At 47.9% G+C, this 25,571-nt stretch overlaps 1 protein-coding gene across 3 annotated transcripts in view; it reads right to left on the bottom strand.

Moving 5' to 3' along the window:
* Hhat (hedgehog acyltransferase) overlaps nt 1–25,571 on the bottom strand; it is a 244,737-nt gene that overhangs the window by 23,476 nt on the left and 195,690 nt on the right. For all 3 annotated transcript variants that reach the window (XM_038349791.1, XM_038349792.1, XM_038349793.1), the window contains one exon: nt 24,558–24,702. In XM_038349791.1, coding sequence (XP_038205719.1) covers nt 24,558–24,702 — 145 coding nt within the window. The remainder of the gene's footprint in view (nt 1–24,557; nt 24,703–25,571) is intronic.

Here is a 25,571-nt window from a genome sequence, read left to right as displayed (position 1 = left end):
CAAACAAGTACCTGAGCAATAAAAAAGAACAGTCAGCAGGTTTTGGAAAAACCAAATGTTGAGGAGATTTGGCAGTAATTTTCTGACCTTTCCCCCTTGGGTGTTTAGCGAGCAGGTGCCAATCGTGGTACAGAAAGATGCGGCAGACACTCAGGGAGGAATCCTGTCCTTCTGGCCACAGCAATGGAAAGAAGGGGGCTCCTTTGAGCTAGAGAGGGTGGAAGAAAAACTCCAGAGCACAGCAAGCTAGCTAAGGAACCCCACAGTCCAGACTCATGCCTATACCACACAGGAGGGACCCAGAGTAGCAACAGAAAGACTGCGGCAGAAGACCAAGGTTTCAGTCACAGCCAAGTCCCAGGTGAAAGCAGAGGGGACTCAAAGGGAAAGACAAACAGTAGAAGCACAGAACTCTGCACAGGAGCACAGCTAGACCGACCATTCATCTCCTGATGGAGGCAGGGTCCAGACAGGGCAGTATGTGTCCAAATCCACCAAAAATGTACAGTGCTGGAAGTAACTATATTGTGTTGTATTTATTGCTAAAAAAAAAAATAGGTGTTTCTTTCTTTCTTTTTTTTAGAAACATTGCCCAATTCATAGAGTCTAGGAAGTGGGTATGGTGAGACCCTCAGCTTGTCTGCTGAGCTGGGGGAACCTCAGCTTCTCTGCTGAGCTGGAGGAAATTCAGCTTGTCTGCTGAGCTGGAGGAAACTCAGCTTGTCTACTGAGCTGGGGATCAGATACACTGTCTAACCTCCTCATCTATAACACAGAAATTACAGTGACAACCCTTTGAGAGATGCCTGTGAGGACTGAGTCTATAACAGAAGCAAAAAGGCCCAGGCAAGTCCAATAGTAAATGGTAAGAGACTTCTGTCTCCAAATGACCACACCAGAGGTCCTAGGCAACAAATGAAACTTCAATAAACAGCTTTACCATTACAAAGCTGCTAGGCTTTGACCACTGAAGACTCTTCCCATCAGAGTGTCCCAGTCTACAAGCCAAGTTGTCCAAGTGTTTAGGAAATGATACATTCACAGTTACATGTCCCTAGAACACAGCTAATCACAGACATCCAAAGCAGAACCTGCTAGGTAAGCAGCAGTTCCCAAACCAATTTTCCAAAGTATTCTTTTAAAATGGAATGCTTCATTCTTCAAAGCTGTTTTAGTTTCTTTCCTAATGCTGTGCTAAGACACCATGACCAATGCAACTTATAAAATGCAGGGTTTATTTGTGGCTTCAGCTTCAGAGAGTTAGAGTCCATGACCATCACAGAAGACCATGGAACAGGCAGGCAAGCAATGTGCTAAAGCAATAGCTATGAGCTTACATCCTGACCCACAGCACCAGGCACACAGAGCTCACTGGGAACGGCGTGGGCTTCGGAAACTCCAAAGCCTGTTTCTACTATCAAGTTTCCTCCAACCAGGTCACCCCTCTTAATCCTTCCTGATGAGGGTTGCCATGGGAGTATACAGCGGGTGACAACTAGTATTTAACAAGTCGACCCGCCAGACGTATAACTCTCTGATGGGGAGTCCCACTAGGCAAAGCTGTAGAGTTACTGACTGTAAATGACTGGTTACTCTGTAATTTCTCTCATGAGCCACTGTATTCCTTCCCTAATAACAGCTATGGGTGTGTCCCCACTGTTTGAGTGTTTATCTCATGTAAATATTCCATCTATTGGACACACATACAGCTGTGGAAGGTCAGAAAGATGATTTCTTCTTAAGCTGCATAATTTTGATGAACAGAAATAATACTAGGATATCTTCCATTATTCAGACCAACATAAGAAAGTAATAGTACTTTCAGTCACAAGGACAGCTAATTTTAGACTTCAGAGCATATTCAAAGCGAACTGGTTGCCCCTGGAGATGAATACCTGGTTGCCCCTAGAGCCAAAGGCACAAGATCATTTTCCCAGGTGTTTGCTGCTGATTCAAGGTCAGGCTTGAGGCAACTTTAGTAGGCATCAACCTCATGCAGTAATGGCTTTCTGCACGTACCCCCTTCCACTCAAGGTCCTACCAACTAACTGTTATCTTTGTGTCTTGAGTTTCAATGTTGTTTTCTGCCTGGGAACCCTTGCCAATTTAGAGCTCTGTGCATGGCCAAGCATTACTCACTGGTCAGTCAATGTGACATTGGTAGCCAAAGAGAAACCATGTGACTTATCTTGCATTATGAGAATGGGTCAGGTCCTGAAAATGTAACATATAGTTGTCCAGAGTTTGGCTGTAAGAGGAGGTATGGGGGTAGAGAGGTGGGTGTGTAGAGCTATGTAAGAGCTGTGCAGAGAGTGAGCATGTGTGTGTGTGCAGTGTGTGTGTGTGCAGTGTGTGCAGTGTGTGTGTGCACTGTGTCTATGCAGTGTGTGTGCAGTATATGTGTGTAGTGTATATAGTGTGTGTGCACTGTGTGTGTGTGCAGTGTGTGTAGTGTGTGCACAGTGTATGTGCCGAGTGAAGCATGCAGTTGAATGGGCAGAGGGAGAAGTGTGAGAGATGAAGAAGTGTGAGAGAGAGTGAGTAAAGACTGAATGAATGATGTATGTGTGTGTGTTAGAGAGAAAGAGACAGAGAGAGAGAGAGAGAGAGAGAGAGAGAGAGAGAGAGAGAGAGAGAGAGAGAGAGAGAGGGGTGTGAAAGAGCTGCTGCTACACAGAGGAGCTGTGCCTAGGAACCGTGTACAGTGCTGTATGGTGAGAGAGTTGTGTACATGAGATTATAGCTATGTGGAGATTTGTAACTGTGTGGAGGCAAGGGAGGTAAAACTGTATAGAAAAGAGATCAGAAGAGAAATGTACGTAAAGAAAGACGTGTAGCCGTGTGAAAATAGATGTAACTGTGTATAGAGATGCATAACCATGTAGGAGAGAGATGTATGTATGTAAAGAGAGATATGTAGCTGTATTGAAGAATGTAGCTGTGTGGAGACAGGGAAATTCTGAGAGAGGATTATTTAAGATGAAGTAAAAGGTCAAGTTACCATCAGAAAGTGTGTGATTCCTTATTTTCCCCCTCAGACAGAAAAGGTCTAGCCCTCAGATAGATAAGGAATTTTCCTAAACCCTCACTGCTCTGAGGTCTTCTTTTTGCTACCCTGGTGCTGACCGGAGGCTGGCTCCCCCATCAGTGATATTCTGGAGCCCGAACAGGAACTTGAACCCTGGTGCTGAGAGCTGCCCTGCAGGTGTACAGCACCTTCCCAAGTACAACCGAGGACCAAGCAGTCAAATTATGAACCTGTGGGGGCCATTCTCATTCCAACACCACACGAGGCTATTTTCTTCATTAATTATGCTCTAAGAATCTTTGGAAAATGCCGAGCTCCTGAAGTAGGACTTGGCCTCTAGTTTTGGAGGGCCACAGTTAGCTGTACCTCCTAAGCCTCAGTGACCTCTTCTACAAACTGGGGTGGCAGGACAGAGGTAGGCCAGGGTCTCTCTGGATCTGTATAGAATTCTACACCTTCTGCAAGGTGCAATAGAGCGGATGTCCTGGGAATGTGGCCAGGAGACATCCAAATTTCCCCCAAATTCTGAAAAGACACCTACTTTTCAACCCTGACATATCAAAAATTAATTTCTATGTGGCATGAGGATTTGCAGGGTGGCACACTCCATTCTTGCCACCTTGCTACCACTCTGAACACCACTGGGTTGCTAGGTCTGGCCTTCAGGTGCTTTGGTCATTAACTCTGTTGCATCTAATGCCTGTCCATTAAGGTGAATAAAATGCTCCCTCTTCCCCCAAAGCTGTCTGTTAGGAAACAAACAAACAAACAAGCAAACAAACAGTGGCGCTGATTAGGAGGTCACACGAAAGCCACTGTCTTCAGACAGGCATCTCACGTAAGACACATGATCTTTCGCTGACTTCCGCGGGCAGTCCTGATCATACCATACAAGGGACAAAGATATGAGGCATACTCCATATGTCCTCGCTGGGATTTCAATTGCGGTGAAGAGGCACCATGACTATGGCAACTCTTATAATGGAGAACACTTTTATTGGGGTGGCTCACTTACAGTTTCAGAGGTCCAATTCATTATCATCATGGTGGGGAGCATAGCAGTGTACAGCCAGATATGGTGCTGGGCCTACATCTTGTAGGCAACAGGAAGTCAACTGAGACACTGGGCAGTATCCTGAGCATAGGAAACCTCAGAGCTCACCCCCAGAGTGACACACTTCCTCCAACAAAGCCAGATCTCCTAATAGTGCCACTTCCTAAGAGATTATGGGGGCCAGTTACATTCAAACTACACCACTTGAGTGGAACATTCCAGAACACATGAGAATATTTCAGTCAGATACTCCGTTGTATATATAAATGATTTAGCTTATAACTGATCAAAAGTTACCACTGATTAGTAGTTTTGTATTCTATTGTTTGTGAATAAATCAGGGTTAAACCAAATGCTGTAAGAAATTTACATATATTCGATACAGCTTCAATATGAAGCCAAATAAATGTGGTTTTTTTGGTAGAAGTTGGCAAGGTGTTTCAATAAGTTGGTAAGAATAAGCATGATGAGTCTAAAGAGGGAGGATGGTCACCTTCATGAGGTGGACTTCACTGAGGTGGACTTATACAGCTTCACTAAGGACAGCATCGACCCAACCACGGGAATGGTACATCTGTGCAGAAAGAATGGTACATCTGTGCAGAAAGAATGACCTTTAAATTAAGGTCCTGGGTAAATTAGATGTCCAAGATGACCCTCCTCCAAACCTTGATCTTAACCTTTCAACATTCTGTAAAATTAATTCTAAATGAATTTGAGATCTAAGTAGAAAAAGCCACAAAGTAAAACTTCTCAGAGAAAAATACAGAAAGATCATGTGACCATGGGCATACTTCCTAAGAGGTGCAGAGAAAGAACAGTCACTGAATGATTGACAAATGGGGCTTGAGAGAAAGTAAGAAATCTACTTATCGGCAAACACCACTAGAGTAGGGAGTGAGGCGGGCTGGGGATACTGTGGTAGTCTGAATGAAAAAATGAGAGGTGTCCCCTCTAGTCTCGGGCATTTGTCTTGGTCCCTGTTGGTGGCTGGGGAGGTTTAGGGAGTAGCAGGCTTTGAGATAAAAAGCCTCATTCAATTTCAGTTTGTTCCCTCTGCTGACATAGTAAGAAAGGTGAGCTCTCTCTCCTTCCTGCTCTGGCTACTATGCCTGCTACCTACTGCCATGATGAACTCTTAATTCTCAAATCAGCTCAAATTAACTCCTCCTTCCACAAGCTGCCTTATTCATGGTGTCTCATCCCAGCAATAGGAAAGTAACAGAGGTACAGGGCGGGAAAAAAAGTTATAAATAACATCACAGAAATGGCTACAAAAACCTATACAAAGAATGCCTAGGGGCCAAGCAGACAGCTCAGTCAGTGATGTGCTTGCCACACAAGCATGGAACCGTCAGCTCAGATCACCATGGTGGCAGGCACCTGCAGCCCTAGCCTTGGAGGGGCTAGCGCGGCACCGACAGGTTTCTAAAGGCCACTGGAAGCCAGTCTAGCCAGCCAGTGAACTCTGGACTCAGCGATATTGAGAGACCCTATCTCAAAAATGTGAAGATCAATCGAGGAAGACACCCAAAGCCACGTCTAGTCTCTACGCCTGCACACATGATACACACAAATATGCACACAAACATTTAAGAGCGCATAGAAATCAAAAAGAAAAGGAAAATTGACACACATTCTTTTTTAGGATGGCCAAAAGACTTCTAAGAACTTTTCACAAGACAGAGGTCATGAGGCTGGAGAGATGGCTTAGTGATTAAGAACACTTCACTGATCTTGTAGAGGACCTGGATTAAGTTCCCAACACCCACATGGCAGCTCACAACCATTTGTAACTCCAGCTCTTTGGGGATATGCTGTCTCTAGTCTCCTTGGGTACCAGCTCACACATACATAATTTAAAATAATAAAATAAATCTTGAAAAAGTAAAAATAAAAAAATGTTCAAGCATGAGATTGGGTTTAAAGAGGTTGGTAACCCTATGTAGACCAACCATAACTAAGAGAGAGTAAAGAGACTTCTAGAGTGTGGGGTACTAGCTAGACAGGCACGCTCAACTTAAAGATCCATCTTGCTGCTCAGTTCTCCAGCACTCACCCACAGAAAAAGGCCAGGGGCAGCCACACATGCCTAGGATTACCGGGAAAGCAGGTACAGGCAGGTCCTAGGGGCTTGCTAGCCAGCCTAGACTGTCTTAGAAGCCCCAGACCAAGAGACCACACACACACACACAGACATAGACACCTTCTCACACACAGAAATGGGCACACCCTCCATACTTGAATATACACAGATAAATGCACCTCCCCTACACACACACACACAGAGAGAGAGAGAGAGAGAGAGAGAGACAGAGACAGAGACAGAGACAGAGACAGAGAGAGAGACAGACAGACAGAGAGAGAGAGACAGACAGAGAGAGAGAGAGAGAGAGAGAGATGCACACAAGACACATGCACACCACCCTCCCAACACACACATTAAACAGATGAGGGAAGGCGATCTTCACACAGCTCTTTTCCAAGAAGCGTCTGGTAGCTCAGGGACCACATCCTGAAGAATGACAGAGTAGCCTCACATAAATTAGCAAAACCAGATAGACAACTAGAGAGATGTCAGTTTTCCCTCGGTGATGTGATGAAATGGCTAGGTAGCCCCGAAGAAGCCGCCACATGACCCAGGCTCACCTGGGATCCCATCTCTGCCACTTACTGTAGAGGGGGCTTGGCAGATCAAATGCAAATCAAAGTGTTTCACAAAATGTAAAGCACCTTGTGTGTGGGGGAAGGGCTACCTCCCTACTTCATGTTCAACTGGAATTTAGTCTAGGCTGTGTATTCCCCAGGCTATCCATGTCCATGTTTGGGATAGCAAACTAGTCTATGGTTTGGGGCTGACACATGATTAGGCACATGTATGAGACCTTTAAATCAGGGCAATTAGCATATCGTCACCCCAGGCCCTGGGGTCTGGGCTCAAGAGAAAGAGGCAGGGAAAAGGAGGGATGGTTGGGGTCAGAGAGCCCAGGTGAGTTCTAGTATGCTGTGGGGTGACTGGAGCCAGGACTTTATTGGTAGCTGGGTAGACGACTCAGCAGTTAAAAACTTGGTGGGTAAGAGCAGGACCAGAGTTCAGATTCCCAGGACTCATACAAAATGTCGGGTGAGCATGGCCACTCCCTGGTAATACCAGCCCTGGAAGGCAGAGACGGGATTCCTCAGAGCGAGCTGGCTAGCAACTACCTACCACATGGGTGAGCTTGGGGCTTCGATGAGAGAACCTGTCTCAATAAACAAGGTGGAAGAACAATCAGGGATTCTGACATCAACCTAGTGTCTTCACATCATACACACCCATGTGCACACATGCTCACACACACACAATGGGAAAAGGAGAGAGAGAGAACATATAGTCTTTTTCAGAACAGCGGGCAGGGAATGTCCCCCTGACATGGTTTCTAGAATATTCTCACAGGTCACAAGGGCTTCCACAGCAGCCTCTCATTGTGAGGAAAGCCAGCCCTGATGGGTTTTCCCCTTACCAGGGAAAGTGTTAGATTTCCATACAGCGTGTTAAGGTGGGTGCAGATCGAGGAACACTTTACCAACCCCTGCTCCTCTCTGGAGCCAGGCATTTGCTGCAGTAACATCTGCTTGTCACACCCACGGCCACGATCATGTCACTTCCCAAAGAGCCCCATCTGTCAACCTATAAAAACCCAGTAAACCTACAGAGCAAAATTCAAATACCAAACGGTATGTGTCTAAACCCGGATGCTGGCCATTGGGAAAGATTGGTCAGATTATTTTCCTCAGTAGGTGGATGGACTTTTATCTCCTCCGAGAACCTCAGGGTGTGTTAGACTCAGATATACCATACTCATAAATAGCAAACTATGGTAGGTCGGCTCTTCTGGGCTGAAGAAATGGGCACTTGTGGAGCATGGGAGGGGAAATGGGGAGTTTCCCAGGCTATTAACTAAGGTGGCCACTAGCAGATCAGTTACGATACAACTGGAGTCACTGGGGTCCTCTGCACAGGACAGATCCCTGGGGCCACCCCAGACTCGCTCCATCAGAATCTCTTACAGGTAATGACAAAGTGGTCACATTTTAAATTGGCTGTCCAGGTGATGGTGATGGACATTAGAATAGAGCCGCAGTTGTGTGGGATGCTGGTCCAGGGAAGAGCCTGCCATCACACGGGAGGCTGGTCCAGGGAAGAGCCTGCCATCACACAGGAGGCCAGTCCAGGAAAGAGCCTGCCATCACACCGATTAAGGCGACCAAGAGGGGACAGACTCACAATGGAAGCTGCTCTGGAGCAGATCAACCTCAGGCTCACTCAACATTGTGTAAACAATGAGGAACCCAGCTTCCAGGCATCCAACCTGCACGAAATCTCAGACTGCAGGCAGCAGCGAATGCCAGGCACATTTAACATTGAGTTATCACAGCAAACAAGCAAAATTGGGAAGTTTTATACACATCTTTCTGAGGGCCCAGCAGAGCCGAGATGTGGTCCAGGAGTTCCTGCAAGTCTGGGTCTGTCTCTCACAGTCGTCACTTCTAGGCATCCATCTGTTTCCAGATGGATTGATAAAAAGCATGTCCCCCGGAGAGCCAGGGAAAGTCACCTTATGCTAAGTTATGAAGCACAAGGACATTAAAAATGACAGAGTAGCGTGATAAAAAGCAGCAAATGGCATGGTTCCTGATCTTCAGCATCAATTATTACTGTGAACAATAGTTTTGATTGACAGAATGAGAAATGATGGGGGAGAAAACAGAATTGCATGAGACAGGAGGAAGGGGAAATGATAAATTAATGGGTTGGTAGAAGGCAGATGGACAGATGGACAATTAGACAAATGCATAGGGAACAGAGAGAAGAGCCATCTCTGGCTGTGGTGCAGCGATTTCCTCACAACTGAAAATTCCCTCCCAGAAAAAGAAGGGAGACTCATAAAGCTTACAATGTCCAGGAAGGTTATAGGATCCACAAGACCCCACCCAAGGTTACACAGGCAGGACCCACTGCTGGGGAGGAGGTTCATCCGCTGCACTGCCTGCTAATCATGCAGGGGTTCCACGGATACAGCTTTTGTGATTTGCTGTGCTAGGGTGGGCTTTCAGTAAGGCAGCTACCATGATCCTGTGGGAAACCCCAGCAAGCTCACTAGTTCCCTAAGCTAGTCTGGGACGGAACTAGTGCGTGTGTGCATGCGTGCATGCGTGCATGCGTGTGTTTCTCTATAGCCAGTACCCCATCTGAGCTAACACAACACAGACCAATTATTGTTTCTTCTTAAGTGATCTTGAGCAGCTTTCTGAGAAATCCTTCACAGACCACAAGATCTCCATGTTTTGAGTGCATAATGGCACAGCCTGTGGCATAGTCAGCAAGCTGTATCACCATTACCATAGTCTGATCACCGTCAGAAAGGAAACCCGCGCCCTCTAGCCACGGTCCAAACTATGCTCCTCACAGTTCACAGTAACCGCACTCCAGACATTTCACACCAGCGGACAGCTCCACGCGGGGTCCTCTGTCCTCCTTTCCCTTGCTGCATCTCCAGGTAGCTCTGATGGTTTTAAACATTCCACTGTGTGGAGATAGTTCATGCACTGTTTCCGTTCATTGGCTGATGGCTGTCTGGGTTGGTTCTGTTTGGCTGTCCCATGCAATGGTGCCATGAGCATGCATGCACCAGGTTTTGTATGGACCTATGGTTTTATTTCACTTAGATACGTACTTGAGAATAGAGTGCTAGGTTATGTAACTCTCTATTTAAAATTTTAAATTCCTAACCAACTCAGTTTCTATTTTCATCCACCGTAGATGAGTACTTGGCTTTCTCGGCATCCATGGCAAAACTTGTTTACTACTTCTTGTTTGTTTATTATGGTCATCCTGGAGGTTGTGAAGCAGCATCCCTCTGAGGGGCTACGTGACTTCTCTGACGACTCAATGTGTTGGGTCTTTCCCCTGGGCTTAAGGGTCTTCAGCATATCTCCTTTGACAAATTATCTATTTCTCATGGAGCTATGGCTTCCAGCTAGAATAGTGGATCTCAGCCTCTGGGTTGTGACCCCTTTGGTGGGGGGTCCAATGACCCTTTCACAGTGGTCGCCTAAGACCATCAGAAAACACAGACATTTACATTATGACTCATAACAGTAGCAAAATTAAAGTTATAGAGAGCAAGAAAAATAGTTTTATGGTTGGGAGTTACCACAACATGAGAACTGTATTAAAGGGTCTCAGCCATAGGAAGGCTGAGAAGCACTGAGCATGAATGTTCATACCTGACACATGGATTGCAAACCTTCCTCATGCTCTGACTGTATTCTCGTCTCCTTGATGGTGTCTTTTAAGCAAAGAAAAAAATTTAAATTTTTTTGTTGTGTTTTGGAGACAGGGTCTCACTCAGTAGGACAGATTGCCCTGGAGCTCACAGCAATCCTCCTGCCTCAGCACCTCGTGAGTTTTTTTAATTTTGCTAATTTCTAGTTGATCTGCTTTTCTCTTAGGCTGTATGTGTCCCGGCGCCATGCCTAAGTCATCATGCATATTTTTCCTAATTTGATATTCCCAATTCTTTCATTTAAGCTTTGATCCATTTTGAGCGGTCATTTGTATGCAGTGTCAGGTACAGGCCCAATGTTTTTGCATGTGGACATCAGTAACAAATATATTTTAGGGGAAGGGGACACCTTGAGGCAGAATAACATTACCACAACCAATATCGCATCTATTCCTTGCCTTCCTTGTTGCTGTGGCAGGAACAATGTGAGGAAGGAAGAGTTCATTTGTGTGCACAGCAGAAGCTGCAGTCCCTCATGGCGGCATGAGAGGGAAGTGATGTCACGGGAAGTGACGTCACATGGTGGCTGCAGTCAGGAAGCAGACACCTGAGCCTCCAGCCTCCCCCACCCCTTTCATTTGCTCTGTGTTTCCAGCCAGTGTCTAGGGTGGGTCTTCCTTCTCAGCTAATGCTCTCCGGAAACATCCACACAAACACACGTGGAGTGTGTCTTAACTTCTGTCAGCTGCCAATCAAGATGAGCCATTACAGGACTTCCCTATGCCTAAGCTAAGACATACCTAACATACTTAACTTTGGCAATAACCCATGAGCAAGGTATTTTCTTAATTCGCAAATGAGACTCTGAGTGAGTGGCCATGCAAGTGTTCCAGGTCTCACAGCAGTAAACAGCTCCATCTGACTCCCAAGCCCTTCACCAACCTATCCCACCAACAGTGTGACAAAGATCCCAGAACCCAGGGGACACCTCGGACACGGCAGGCCTCCTGAATGCGTGGGTGGATACAGTGTTCACTGGAAACGCTTGCTTACACTTGAAGTATGCTGTCATTTCTTGGACATTCCAAATGGCATGTTTGACTCAAGCAAATATTGGTTTCTACAGAAAGATTCCTGTTTCTAAGTAAGATTTCCGTTTCTGATAATGTTGTTTGAAACAACTCTCTAAGTAGGAGGGAAAAAACTGAAAATTGCCAGATAAATATTTTTATTAATTTGGAAACCTCTGGTGATAAAAGTGACTAAGATAGCAAGGTGGTAAGGAACTAAAGTGGGGACCCCGCCCCATGAAGCAAGAGGAGTCCTTAGACTGCCTTGCCATGAAGATGTCTGTCTGTCCATCTCTCCAGACCAGACCCTGTAGTAGGGAGCTGCGGGCAGGCCTGCTTTTCGTCCCGCCAGGCTCCTGCATAGCTAGCTTTCCACGCGAAATAACAACACACAAATTGTATTCTTTTAAACACTGCCTGGCCCTTAGTTTCAGCCTCTTACTCACATCTTGACTAACCCATATCTAATAATCTGTGTAACACCATGAGCGGTGTCTTACCGGGAAAGATTCAGCATGTCTGTCCTGGTGGCTGGCTCCATCGCATCTCTCTCTCTGAGGAGAGGCACAGCCGTCTGTCTCACTTAGGAGAGGCGTGGCATCTGACTGAGCCATCTACCTCACTTCCTTCTTCCTGTTGTCTACTCCACCCACCTTAAGACTGGCCAAGGCAGTTTCTTTATTAAAACAGAAGAACTCTCCCACATCAAGACCCTTAACCTGTGCTGCCACACAGCACAGAGTAGAGCCACAGAGTCCAGAGCTGCCGAGGCATTGGACCTGTAAGTTACAAAAGAACAAAAGCCAAGGCCCAGAGGGCAAGGTCATACTGCAGGTGAACTGGAAGTAAACCTGGTTCCTCTCACCAGGAGGTGACAGGGAAGGAACTGACCCCTCCTTAGGGAGATGCAACTATGGCCAGCCAGTCCCACGTGTCCAGGAAATGCAAGCCCAGGCTACCCTAAGATGGCACCTCGAGGAGAGGTCTCAGAAACACATCCACTGGGTCTCCAGATAGTGGGCAGCACCCAGGTAACATACAAGAGACATTGAGTAAACCCAGCAGTGAGGCAGTAACCGAGGTAAATACGGACACACAGACTTAAAAGACTAAAAACAAAGCAGAAGAGAAGAAACTACGCTTATGACAAGATTTAGAAGGAAAGACAAATGAACCCGAAATACCTGGAAAATGTCCATAAAGAAAAAGAAACCCTGGACACACCCCTTCAGAAAAGCACGCATTCAGGCTGCTGACTGAGCAAAGCTGCCTGCAGCTACAAAGGACCAGACCTGCATGCCCCCAGTCTCCAGAGGCAAAGGTCAGGACACCGCGTGAAAATACAGCTTTTCAAAAACCCAGGAACTGATCTAAGGCAGGCTACCAATATCAATTAACAAACTGGAGTATTTTTGTCTAGATCAGTTACCCAAACCACTACACTGAGCACACTGTGAAGACCCATGGTGCGCGAGAATTGTTTGTATTCTGTCAATCATGTTTTAAATAAAACGCTGATTGGCCAGGCAGGAGGTAAAGGTGGGAAAACCAGACAGGAAGTAGAAATGATGTAATGAGAACAGGTGAACTCTGGGAAGGAGGAAGTTGATTCCTCCCACTCCTGCCCAGATCACTGAAGCAGCAGGATGTGATCTGTAACCACTGAAAAAGGTACTGAGCCACATGGCTAACATAGATCATCTTCAGAGTCTGATGCCACCCCCTCTGTGATGACTCTTATCCAGAAGACGGGAACAGTACAGCCAGGGTCAGTGGACACTCTCTTTCACGTGACAATCAGCTATCCTGGACCACTCCCCTTTATCTCCCCAAAGACTGTAGCACATTCTGTCAGCTGTATCACAATCATATGACCTCTGGTCCCATGAAACAGACAGCAAGAGCTTGGGGGCCCATCCGTTTCCATCACGTTTCCCTATTAAGGGTCTTAGCCTCATGCTAGACTCCCCTGGCTACTGTCCCCTCTCCCGCCTCAGGTAAGCTGAGCAGCCCCCACATTTCTTATTTCCTTACTGTGTACTTTCCCCTCCTTTAGTGAACTCCCCACTGATGCCAGCAGTCCTGTGCAGAGATGCAGAAGACGTGGCCCAACACTCCTGCAGTCCTGTGCAGAGATGCAGAAGACGTGGCCCAACACTCCTGAAGTCCTGTGCAGAGATGCAGAAGACGTGGGCCAACACTCCTGCAGTCCTGTGCAGAGATGCAGAAGGCGTGGCCCAACATTCCTGCAGTCAGTCCTGTACATAGATGCAGAAGACGTGGGCCAACACTCCTGCAGTCCTGTGCAGAGATGCAGAAGGCGCGGCCCAACACTCCTGCAGTCCTGTGCAGAGATGCAGAAGGCGTGGCCCCAACACTCCTGCAGTCCTGTGCAGAGATGCAGAAGGCGTGGCCCAACACTCCTGCAGTCCTGTGCAGAGATGCAGAAGGTGCGGCCCAACACTCCTGCAGTCCTGTGCAGAGATGCAGAAGGCGTGGCCCCAACACTCCTGCATTCCTGTGTAGATATGCAGAAGGCATGGCCCAACACTCCTGCAGTCCTGTGCAAAGATGCAGAAGGTGTGGCCCAACACTCCTGCAGTCCTGTGCAGAGATGCAGAAGGCACGGCCCAACACTCCTGCAGTCCTGTGCAGAGATGCAGAAGCCATGGCCCAACACTCCTGCAGTCCTGCTGAGCACAGCCAGGAAGATGAGAGGAGCAACCAGGATACTGGCTTTAAATATGAGTGAACTGAGTTATGGGGTACCATGAACACACCCAGAATGTTAAAACAGGACTGGGGACATTTCTGTTAAGTTTAAATTTATATAATTTCTTCTAGCTGAATTTAAAAAAAAAACAAGCTGAGGAAAATCAGGGTTCTGAAGACAGGTTTCTGTGACCAGAAAATATCCAGGCTCAGTTTTGTTACAGAGGAACAGGGCATAGGAGAGAAAAGCATCAAAATTCACATAGGAAAGAAACCAATGATGAAGGCTGAACAGGGATCCATGCAAGGAACAGATCATGACCCAGAAAGGCCTGATCTGCAAATGGGAAAGATGGCAGACATAGTGGGCCCTATGTAAATGACTCATTAAGGATCATGATTCTCCTAGCCCAGGCCCCAGAGTTCCTGCCTTCGCCCCGTCTCTCGGGTCCACCTCTACCCTCAGAAACATTCTCTTAATGAGCCAAGTAGGTGCCCCAAGCTCAGACCCCAGCTTGTATCAGTTTGGCTGTGGCATCATTATGGTCTGACAACCTTAACACAACCTCTCCTGCTGTAGGTGATTCCCACCTGAGACCCTACCGAAGGAGAGTGGCCCGCCCACCCAAAATACACACCAAGCGGGAGAGAGGTCAGGGTTAGCATGGAACAGCTCCATCTCGGTCTCTCACTGGGTGTCCTGGCAGAGAGCAGCCCAGACACATCTCTGAGTTCCCTGTCTTACCTCTCAGTCCTGCCTGCCTCCTGCCTCTCCTGAGGGCAACTGGTCCCAGATTTCCCACAGCAAAAGGACATGGCCCTATGACATAAAATACTGGATTTTAAGACAAAGGATTCTATTTTTCCATTTATTAGCTGACAGCAGGTGAGGTTTCCTCTCCCCTTCTTCTGTTATTCAGGGTCACATGAACACCCAACAAGAAGAAAACCTTTTTTTTTTTAAGTTGTGAGTTGTGCTTCCTGGAGACAATTGTGCTGCTCAGAGCCTAAAATCAGCATCTGCCTCCACCTCTGTGCTGGGAAGGGCAGCGGCTGGGCTGTTTCTGTGGTCAGAGGGCACAGGGGAGCTCAAGGCACCCTCGCTGCTGCAGCGGTTAAGCTCACAGGACTTTGAGGCTTCTGCCGGCTGGATGCTGCTCCTGTGCATGGCCCCGGCTCTGCCTCTGCTTCCCCCTGCCAGCCTGGCACAGAGCGACTTGGACTTTCTCATCATTGCTATCTGTTGCCCCTACACAGTCAACACTCCGACGTAGAGGGAGATGCAGAAGACATGGGTGAACAAGGAGGCAGAGGCTCCATTTGGGCTTTGTGGGTGCAGCTTGTTGCTTGGGATTGTCCAGGGCTCTTCCTGCACACCAGCCCCGGGAGCCCGGCCCACTGGGCTTCCCTCAGAGCCGCTGCCTCTGATTGGAGTCAGTTTGCTCCTAGATAGGCTGGCAGCTCTGACCCCCCACACACACACCCGTGCGTACACACGCACACACACACACACACACACACACACACACACACACACACACACTGCCATCCTCACATTTACAGCTTCTGTTTTTTCATTTACTTTTCTAAGAGAAACCCTTACTATACAGCCCAGGCTGCCCCCATGTAGCCCAGGCTGGCTTCAGACTCGGGGAATACTCCTGCTCTTCTCCAAGGGTGTGGGATGATTGTGGCCACCATACCTGGTTAGGGTGGGCTTGTCTTAGTTTGATGTGTATAGATGGATTTTTCTTTGGGCCAACAGTTCACAAATAATGACACAGAGACTTAGTGTTAATTATGAAAGTTCGGCCTTAGCTTAGGCTTGTTTCTAACTAGCTCTTTTGTTTTTGTTTTGTTTAGATGTTTTTGTTTTTCGGGAAAGGTGTCTCTGTAGCTTTCGATCCTGTTCTCAAACTCACGGAGATCCGCCTGCCTCTGTCTCCCAAGTGCTGGGATTAAAGGTGTGCGCCAACCCCACCCGGCTCTAACTAGCTCTTTTAACTTAAATTAGCTCACATTTTTTAGTCTGCGTTCTTCCATGCACTCATTACCTCATCTCCATTCTGCACACCCTCTGCAGCTGGCTGGTGACTCCTGTCTTCTCCCTTGAGACCTCTCTGTCCCCAGAAGTTCTGCCTAACCTCTTCCTGCCTAGCAACTGGCCGTCCAGCTTCTTACTGAACCAATCACAGTGACACATCCTCACACAGTGCAAAGGAATATTTCACAACAGGTTTGGCTTTTGCTTGTTTAGTACTAGGAATGAAATAAATTCCAGCCTTACACAATTTCAGAAGGTGCTTCCCACTGAGCTATTTTTCCCAGGCAGCTGCTTCTCTTTAACCTAACATGGATCACCACAACAGACAAGATCTCCTTAGGAACTATCAGTTTTCCTTGGCCAATAAATCTAAACCAAAACCAACCACAAATGCATCCAAGAGGTGGCACTAGACCAGCCAGCCTTCACTCAGCACCTAGGCAGGAGAACTGAGCAATTGTTTGCTCAAGTCAGTATAAACTCTGGGGTGACCTGTTACACAGCAGTAGCTGACTGATAAATGTTAGACCCAGATGCTGCCCAATCTAGATCAATACTTCTTTTCTTTGAGGGTAAGATAAATGAGCACAAAGCAGAGCTGGTCTCTCCTAGCCATTCTCAAACTAAGTTATTTACCACAGTGTAGCACAACTAATAAAAACCCAGAGACAGAAATTGGGGTTCAACCTGAAGGTCAGAAGAGCAAAGCAGCAAAACTATCTCGGTCAGTGGCTTGGCAGAATAGAACTAGGGGAATTTCAAGCAGATAGAGGAGAAAAGAGGCAGAGTCAGGGAGACACCATGTAACCACCAGAGGAAAAAGACGCCCTCATGCTGGTACTGGAAACCACAAGCCTCATGGTAAAATATAAAATAATAAAAATGGATTAATTTAAGATGCAAGAGCTAGCTAAAAATACACTTAAGCTACTGGCCAAAGAGTATTGCAATAAATATAGTTTCTTTGTGATTATTTTGGGTCTGGGAAGCCGGGAAACAAGTGAGCAGCCTCTGCCAGCACTGAGTGTACCTGCTGAGGAACTGTCTGGAGCAGGTTGTGGAGGTAGGCTTGTGGGGGTTGTCTTGATTATTAACTGAGGTGGGAAGACACACCCAGGGGCTCCTAGACTATATCAGACAGAAGGCTAGGTGAGAGCAAGCAGGCATCCATTTGTTTCTCTCTACTCTTGATGGTAGGTGTGCTGTGACCACCTGCTTGAGTTCCTACCTTGGCTTCCCCTCAATGATGGACTGTGATCTGGAACTAGAAGCTGAAATCAATCATTTCCTCCTGCAAGTTGCTTTTGTTAAGAGTGTCAAATGAAACCAGGGCAGATGCCAAGAATAGTCACCACGGACCCATGGCTCACCATAGATAAACACTCAAAAGTCTATGAATCAACGTCCCTGGGCAGAAGGCACCAGCTCATCAAACCTCTACAGTCTAAGAGATCTGAGGAAGTAGGGAAGAAGGAGGGATAAAGGTCCAGTGAAGTTAGAGACTGATGTCTTCACAAACACAACCCAGGAGGTGTTTCCATCTGTCCTCTGTCTTTCTTCAAACCCTGTGAAATTTCATTTCAGGAGTGTGAGAAGATGTGGAGGGTGAGTTTGCCTTCACCACAGACCTCTGGGGTTTCCAGTGCCAAATTCCAGTTCACCTTTAAATAAAATTCCTGTCGAGAAGCATTTGTATCAAGAGAAGAATAAACTCTCTGGACAAGCTAGTAATTGGGGGCAAAATACATTTTCTCCTCTCTTAGCTAGAAATAGCAATCATATTTGGGGAGTGCCAGTGTTCTGACCTGCATGACATCATCACACTCACTGAAATCCAGAGGGAAAAGAACCAGGTTCTCTGTAGCAAAGGGCTTCTCATGGAGTTAAGTGTTGAGGCACGGTTTGACAAAATACATGGAGTGATAGGGTGGTAAGGAAGAAGAAAGACAAACTTTGTGTGTGTGTACCTGTGAATACAAGTGTGTGTGTGTGTTGTGCACATGCGTGTACATGGCACACACATGCAGTTATGCAAGGATTCAGGTAGGAGAATGTTGGGGTGGTCTGCATGCAGGTATGTGTGTATTGGGGTGCATGTATGTATATGTGTGTAAGTATGTGGGAAGTGCATACATATGTGCATGCATACCTGTATGTGCATGCGTAGGAGTGAGGCTAACGTTGGTGGGATCTGTGTGCAGGTACATTCGTGTGTGAATTATGTGACTAGCACTGCAGCTGCCCCAGTCACCCGTGCTCATGTCAGTAACCCCGAAAACTCATCAGCTCACCAAGGGAGGTTGGATGGAGTCCTTTCTTTGGTGTGTGAGTACCCTATCTGGTGTGGACAGATGTCTGTGCACACCTCCTTAGAAAAAGTCACAAGACATAGAGTTCTGTCTCATTGATCTCCTTACAGAACAGAACTCAACAATGCCTGCCGAGGAAATCAATGCACACATCAACGTGGGCTGTTGAGGCGTCTCCATGACTAAGCTGACAAAGGGGACATGCGCAGCACCTTGCACTTGTCTCTGTGGAGCATGACTCAGTGTAGTTCATCCTAGAGCAAGCAGGAGGCCCAGACCCCAGCCACATCCCTCCTAGTCCCATAAAACTTCAAGACTTCAAGGAGCGTGAAGTATGTTTAAATGGCAAATATTTGTAGGGTTTTTTTTTTTTTTTTTTTTTTTTTTTTTGGTTTTTCGATTTTTCGAGACAGGGTCTCTCTGTGGCTTTGGAGCCTGTCCTGGAACTAGCTCTTGTAGACCAGGCTGGTCTCGAACTCACAGAGATCCGCCTGCCTCTGCCTCCCGAGTGCTGGGATTAAAGGCGTGCGCCACCACCGCCCGGCTTGTAGGGTTTTTTTTAAGAGTGAAGACAGATTCCTTACTCTCTGCTGAATTATCTCAGAGAAAGAGGTGAGCCTTGATGTTAAAAATGCTACATGCATGACACACCCCAGAGCCCCAGGTTTTTTTTTTTAAACTGAGCATGTCTCTTTTCCATTCTTCATCAGGGTGGGGGAGGTGCACACCAGGGAAAAAAGGACCCAGTCCTGCAGCCCCCTCTTTCACCCAGAGACCAGGAAAGAGACTGCTATGGAATCACCACGATGAAACTTGACAGCTTAAAGCAAAGCCAACCATAGCTGAGTTTACTGCACTGGAGACAGGGAGATCCTGACTCTGGGGTCAGTCTTCCATGCTACCCCAAGAGATACTTGGAAAGAACTAGTAAGCATGCATCCGGGCGTACCCGTCTCCCTTAGGTTTGGTGACTGTGTACCAGCAGTTTCCACATCCCTGCAGAATTAGTGAGCTCATATCTGTGTGCACCGATATCTGATTTGCTGAGAGACATATGTAGCTAACTTGGAAATACAACTCTCCCTCCTAGGAGGAGGGACCTATGACTCCAGAGCCAGAAACCCACAAGACTCAGAAGCTCCGAAGGTTAGGAGCCATGAAGCCCCTCCCCAAGATGACAGGAGCAGTGACAGTCGTGGACGGTGGGAGGAGACACTTCTGTGTAGCTGCCTGCCAGTGCAGCAGGGAACTCCAGGGTTGCAGCCTTTGTGAGTCCTCCGTGTGCTGGGGTGGGCTTTCCAGTGATGCAGCTGCCTTTGAGTCTCCCACGCTCCTTTGAGTAACCTCACACCATGAGGAACAGCATTGAACTTGGGCTCACTAAGCTAGGCCTGGGTGGCATTATTCCCTCGGTCGGTTATCAAATCATATCTGTTCCTATCTTCCCAGGGAAAGTCACACAACAGCTGGTGGTTACTATTTATTATCAGCTGGATAGGATCTGGGAGCAGCTAGGAGGCAAGCCTTCAAACATACTTGTGAAGGACTCTCTAGAATAGGTTAGCCTCTGGCATGCCTGGGAAGGACTGTGGTAATTAAGCTAATTTGAGAAGACCCATCCTAAAGGAGGGCAGCACCATCCCCATGGGCTGGGGTCCTGGACTTCATAAATGGGAGGTCGCAATCTGAATATAAGCACTCATCTCTCTCTGCTTCTTGACTGCATTGTGGCCAGCTGCCTCAAGTTCCTCCTGCCTCTCTGACTTCCCACCATAATGGACTGCACCTGTGAGTGGGGTAGGCCCTTTCTCCCTTAAGTTGCCTGCCATTTCACCAACAGAAAAGTAACCAAGACAATGACGCTTGCAAACCTGCAATAGCCCCTGCCCCCCAGGCACCTGTCTGTCCCCACCCTGCGTGGCTTGACTCCTTGAGTTAGGATCTCTGAGGATGACTCAGCGGTCTGTCTCTGCAGCAATACCTAAGCCATCACAACACAGAGGCTAGGGACTTCTATTAAACCCTGAAGTCTAGATGCTAAGCTTGAAGATGCTCCATTCTCTGGAGCATCACATCTTCATCTCACGTCTTCATCACGACCTCCATGTGCAGAGATGAGCCTTAGAGCAACAGGAACTGATCATATACCCAAAGGCAGAGGTCAGAGATGGTTAGGCTGCCAGAACGCTGACACATCCATCAACACCTACATGTACAGGACAACAGGACCCTTCTGGGGCTCTTGGAAGCCAAATGATTTCAGAATTCAGATTTTCTTTTTCCGTTTTAGAATGCCGATCTATTAACACTCCCAGTAGGGCCTGAGGACACATACTACCAACTCATTAATTATTTCTTGTACCTAGACATGAATATTTATCACAACCATCGATATCAGGTCCATCTAAATTGTAAGACAGCCAGGCTCACCAGAATGGGAGATTTGGCACCATCTCAATCACTTCCCTCCACGGGAGATCTAAACTCAGGAATTCAGGCCAAAAACCCTCGACAAGGACACGACAAACCAAGGAGCAACTGACAAGATCCCAGCAGACATTCCTTGGCTCCAGCAGCACTGGAAACAGGCAGGCCTGTCTGAAGAGCCCCTGACTTCAAAGCCCCAAAGAGAAATGACATCACAGAGTCTTGGGTGAAGAATCAGAGTCCCTGAGTCCAAGGAGGACAGAAACACTATGTGCTATCACAGACCACAGGACACAAAGTGCTGGCCCCATGCACTGGCAGACCTGCAGGGTGCCAGGCAAGTGATGCGGTGAGCCTCCTGCCAGGAGCAGCAAGAGCACCCTGTAGATGCTGCTCTGCCCTCTTTGGCACCAACATGCCCCGGGTCTTCCCCGACTTCTTACTCCAGGCAGCCCCTGGTTCTCTGAGTCCACTCCCACGGCCTTGATGACCAGCTCCGCACGCTTGACTTTCACATTAATCACTAGTCCTCCCTCTTCCTCAAACCCAGCTTTGCACAGCCCCTGGGACATCTCCAGCTGGGTGACAAACCATGTGACGCAGACGACCCATGTGACACAGACGACCCATGTGACACAGACGACCCATGTGACACAGACGACCCATGTGACACAGACGACCGATACATGCCAAACCTGCCTGCTTCCCACAACTCCAGCCCAGCACTTGGGAGTATAACATGAGCGATTCTGGCCAATGGGACATGAACAGACGTGCCACATGTCACTAAGGTATTTAGTATCTGGTGCACAGGCCTCATGGTCTCTCTCTTTCCCGATGCTAAAGACAAGACATCAAACATTCTAACTCCTAGAATTGCAGCTTAGAAAAAAGTGACTGGGTTTGCAGTAAACTATGAGAGAAATAAAATTATGTATGTAGGGCAGTAGGGTGGGCACATACGTGGGTGTATAAGTGAGCGTGTGAATGTTCTGTATGTATTTAGAGGGCAGGGAACAGCATTGGGAATGTCTCTCTACTGCTCTCTGCCCCATTCCTATGAAATGGGGTCTCTCACTAAACCTGAAGCTGAGCTAGGCCAGGAGCCAGCAATCTCCAGAAGTCTTCTTATCTCAAACCTCCATGCTACCCTTCGACCATACCCCTACCCCTACACCACCACCCCTACCCTACCCCTCCACCACCCCTACCCCGCCCTACCCCTACACCACCCCGCCCTACCCCTACACCACCCCGCCCTACCCCTATACCACCCTGCCCTACCCCTACACCACCCCTGCCCCATCCCTACAGCACCACCTCTGCCCTACCCCTCCACTACTACCCCTGACCTACCTTGCACCACCCCTGCCCTACCCCTACACCACCCCTGCCTACCCCTCTACCACCACCCCTGCCCTACCCCTACACCACCACCCCTGCCCTATCTTACACCACCACCCCTGTCTGCCCACTGCAAAGTCCTAGAGTCACAGGCATATGTGTGGTCATACAAGCTTTTCTATGGGTGCTGAGGGTTTGACTCCTACCTGCTGAGCCATCTCCTCAGCCCTGAGTAATAAACATGTACAGTTAACATCCACCAAGATTTGGAGTTTCTGCTACGGCCGTCAACATTAGTCACCCCAGCACAACAGCCTTCTTCGACATAGGTAAATCTTTGCTTGATGCTTAGTTTAAACACCACTACTGTGGGATAATGCTCTTGTACACTGTAAAGATTTGTCACTCGTATTGGTTTAATAAAACACTGACTGACCAGTAGCTAGGCAGGAAGTATAGGTGGGGCAACCAGACAGGAGAATTCTGGGAAGAGGAAAGGCAGAGATGCAGTCACCAGTCAGATGCAGAGGAAGCAAAATGAGAATGCTTTACTGAGTAAGATAACAAGCCATGTGGCTAAACATAGACAAGAATTAGGGGGTAATTTAAGGTGTAAGAGCTAGCTAATAATAAGTCTGAGCTAATGGGCCCAACAGTTTATAATTAATATAAGCCTCTGTGTGTTTCTTTGGGACTGAATGGCTGCGGGATCGGGCAGGATAGAAACCCCCATCTACACTCCATCCCCATGGAAAGTCAGTCCCTATGCTATAATGCCTTCCAACAGTTCCCTCAGACATCCACACAGCAACCACCCCAGCCAAGCATCTCATGGAAACAATTTGTATTTGGCTTCCCTGTTTATGACCTGTGTTTGTTTATTTCTTCTACCTATCCACTGGATACAGGGTCTCCCTATGTGGCTCAGGTGGGCCTCACACTTTGAAACATTCTTCCTCAACCTCCTAAGTGCTAGGATTTTGGATGGAGTCACCACAGCCAGCAATGGGCTTCCTTTCTCATCCTTGTGTGCTCAATGTTTTGTAAACAGCAAACACCTGATATATTTGATTTACCGAAGAGGAAGTCAGAGCCTTCTCATTAGGTGACAAGGATCCCAAGGTCAGCATTCTCAACCCCATCCCTGAGTCTCCGTGTGCTCACCAATGTACCAGGTTCTGCATCGGACATGAGCTGAGTGCTCCAGAAAGTATATCAAAGATGGGCTTTTCCAAAGACAAGATTAAAGTCAAAAAGGGACCTAGTGAGCCCACTGAGTCACACGGTCTGTCTACATGCGTGACTGGTATCAGGCATCTGGAAGTTGTATTCGGTGTGTAAAGAGAGCTACAGCAAAAATATCTCTGGCTCCTTGGGGACCCTGACACATAGATGACGGCGGCCAGCCATGTCTGGTTTCGCTGACGCTGCTCAGCAGGACTCCCCAGACCCAAGCACTGGTGGCGCAAGCGGAACAGGAAATCCTTTCTTTGGAAGCGCGGTAAGCACCTCCAGGGCTAGACTCAGTGGAGAGTCTGTTCTCACCTTTCAGAAGTCCCAGTGGTGACCAGCGGTGATGACCACTACCGTCAAGTTTTCACAGCTGCCACACCTGGCATTCTACCTGCTGTGGATGCTGAGGCAGCCCGTTCGGTGGACAGGAAACAAAAGATTAACTCACAGTTGGGCCCAACGAGATGGGTCAGTGGGTGAAGGAGCTTGCTGGGCAAGTTTGGGACCTGTGTTTGATTCCTGGGACCATGAAAAGGCAGAAGGAGAGAAACTGCTCCACAGAGTTGTGCTCTGGCCTCTTGTGCACATAGGCCATGCCACGCATGTGCCTACACACACAGAAGCACACAGAGACAAAGTCCAGGTCCAGAGGTGGACACCAGACCCAGGCTCACAGCTCCAGGGAAGCACAAGGGGACATCCAGGGACATTGCTAACAGAAATCCAGAGCATAAATGGAACAAGGTTAGACTACGTTAGACTTCATGGCTCACTGAGGCTTGGCATCTAGAAACAGTGCAGAAGTGCTGGAAGAAGTCACAACATTGAAACGTAAAAGGAAGAACATGGAAGGTGCAGGAGAGCTGCATGTCACGCACCATGGGCAGCCGATTCGAGGTGCCGCAAACAGGTAATGCCACAAACGTCACCATGGAACAGAAGCCGTTCCCAGCTGACACCCTGCTGGTCACATGTCATACGCACGGCTCTCCCAAGGCTCCCAAGTCAACAATAGCACCCAAATGCAAAGGAGACGACAAAGTGACATCAAGCAGAGCTGCGCTTACCTTGCAGGAAGATCCTGTCCCAGTAGGTTTTGCCAACTTGAATCCCCCCAAGAAACACCAGGTTGAACAGGATCAGCATGGAGGTCGAGCAAGAGGCGAGCAGAGCGTGCAGCCGGCGGCGAGCTTGCGGGGAGAGGTACCGGGTCTAGGAGGGAAGCGCAGAAAGAACCGCTTCATGTGAGAGGCCGAGAGGACTAAGGCTGAGGTTTACTTCTGTCTTGGTATTTCTATTGCTGTGACAAAGCATCGTGACTGAAAACAACCTGGGGAGAAAGGGTTTGTCTGACTTTACAGCTCTATGTCCATTGTGCAGGTAAGTCAGGGCAGGGCCTCAAGGTTGGAACCCGGAGGAAGGAAAGCCACGGAGGAGAGCTACTGACTGGCTTGTTCTTCATGGCTTGCTAACTAACCATGGTGTTTTGATACAGCACCTAGGGCCACCAGCCCAGGGGTGGCACCACCCACAGTGAGCTAGGCCCTCTTACATCAACCACCAATTGAGAAAATGCCCCACAGGCCAATCTCCCTCTTCCAAAATGACTCTTGCTTCTGTCAAGCTGGCATAAAACCAACCCCGTATTCTCCTGTTGCTAGGTCCAGGTCCAGGTGACTCTTCCTCCTGCACTTGGAGCCAAACCATTGTCGAGACGGATCTCCAAACCCCTAGCCTACAACATAGTCATTCCGCCCTAAGAAGTGACATACTCCAGCAACATTCCTTTTTCCACACCAGGCTTCCCTCTGGCCTTGACAACCTAAGTTCTAAAGCTGGTTAGGATGTAGCAGCCCCCTTACCCGCCAGGTGAGACATCTTTGTGGGGTTTCTGCCTCTAAATCCATAGATAAAACCACTTTAAATTGTTACCCACAATACAGCTCCATGTCAAGACCAAAGTGACCAAAGGTCAAGATCACAGTGACCTTCTAGGTTGGTGGACTTGACTCTAGGAAGCTGGCTGGCTCCCTTGAAACCTGACATGCTCTGAGGGGTAACACCGTGGGTGTATGGGAGAC

The sequence above is a fragment of the Arvicola amphibius genome, chromosome 12, assembly GCF_903992535.2.
Source record: "Arvicola amphibius chromosome 12, mArvAmp1.2, whole genome shotgun sequence".
Lineage (NCBI taxonomy): Eukaryota > Metazoa > Chordata > Mammalia > Rodentia > Cricetidae > Arvicola > Arvicola amphibius.
Note: the sequence above shows the minus strand (reverse complement) of the source record. Positions and strands in the feature narration are given on the sequence as shown.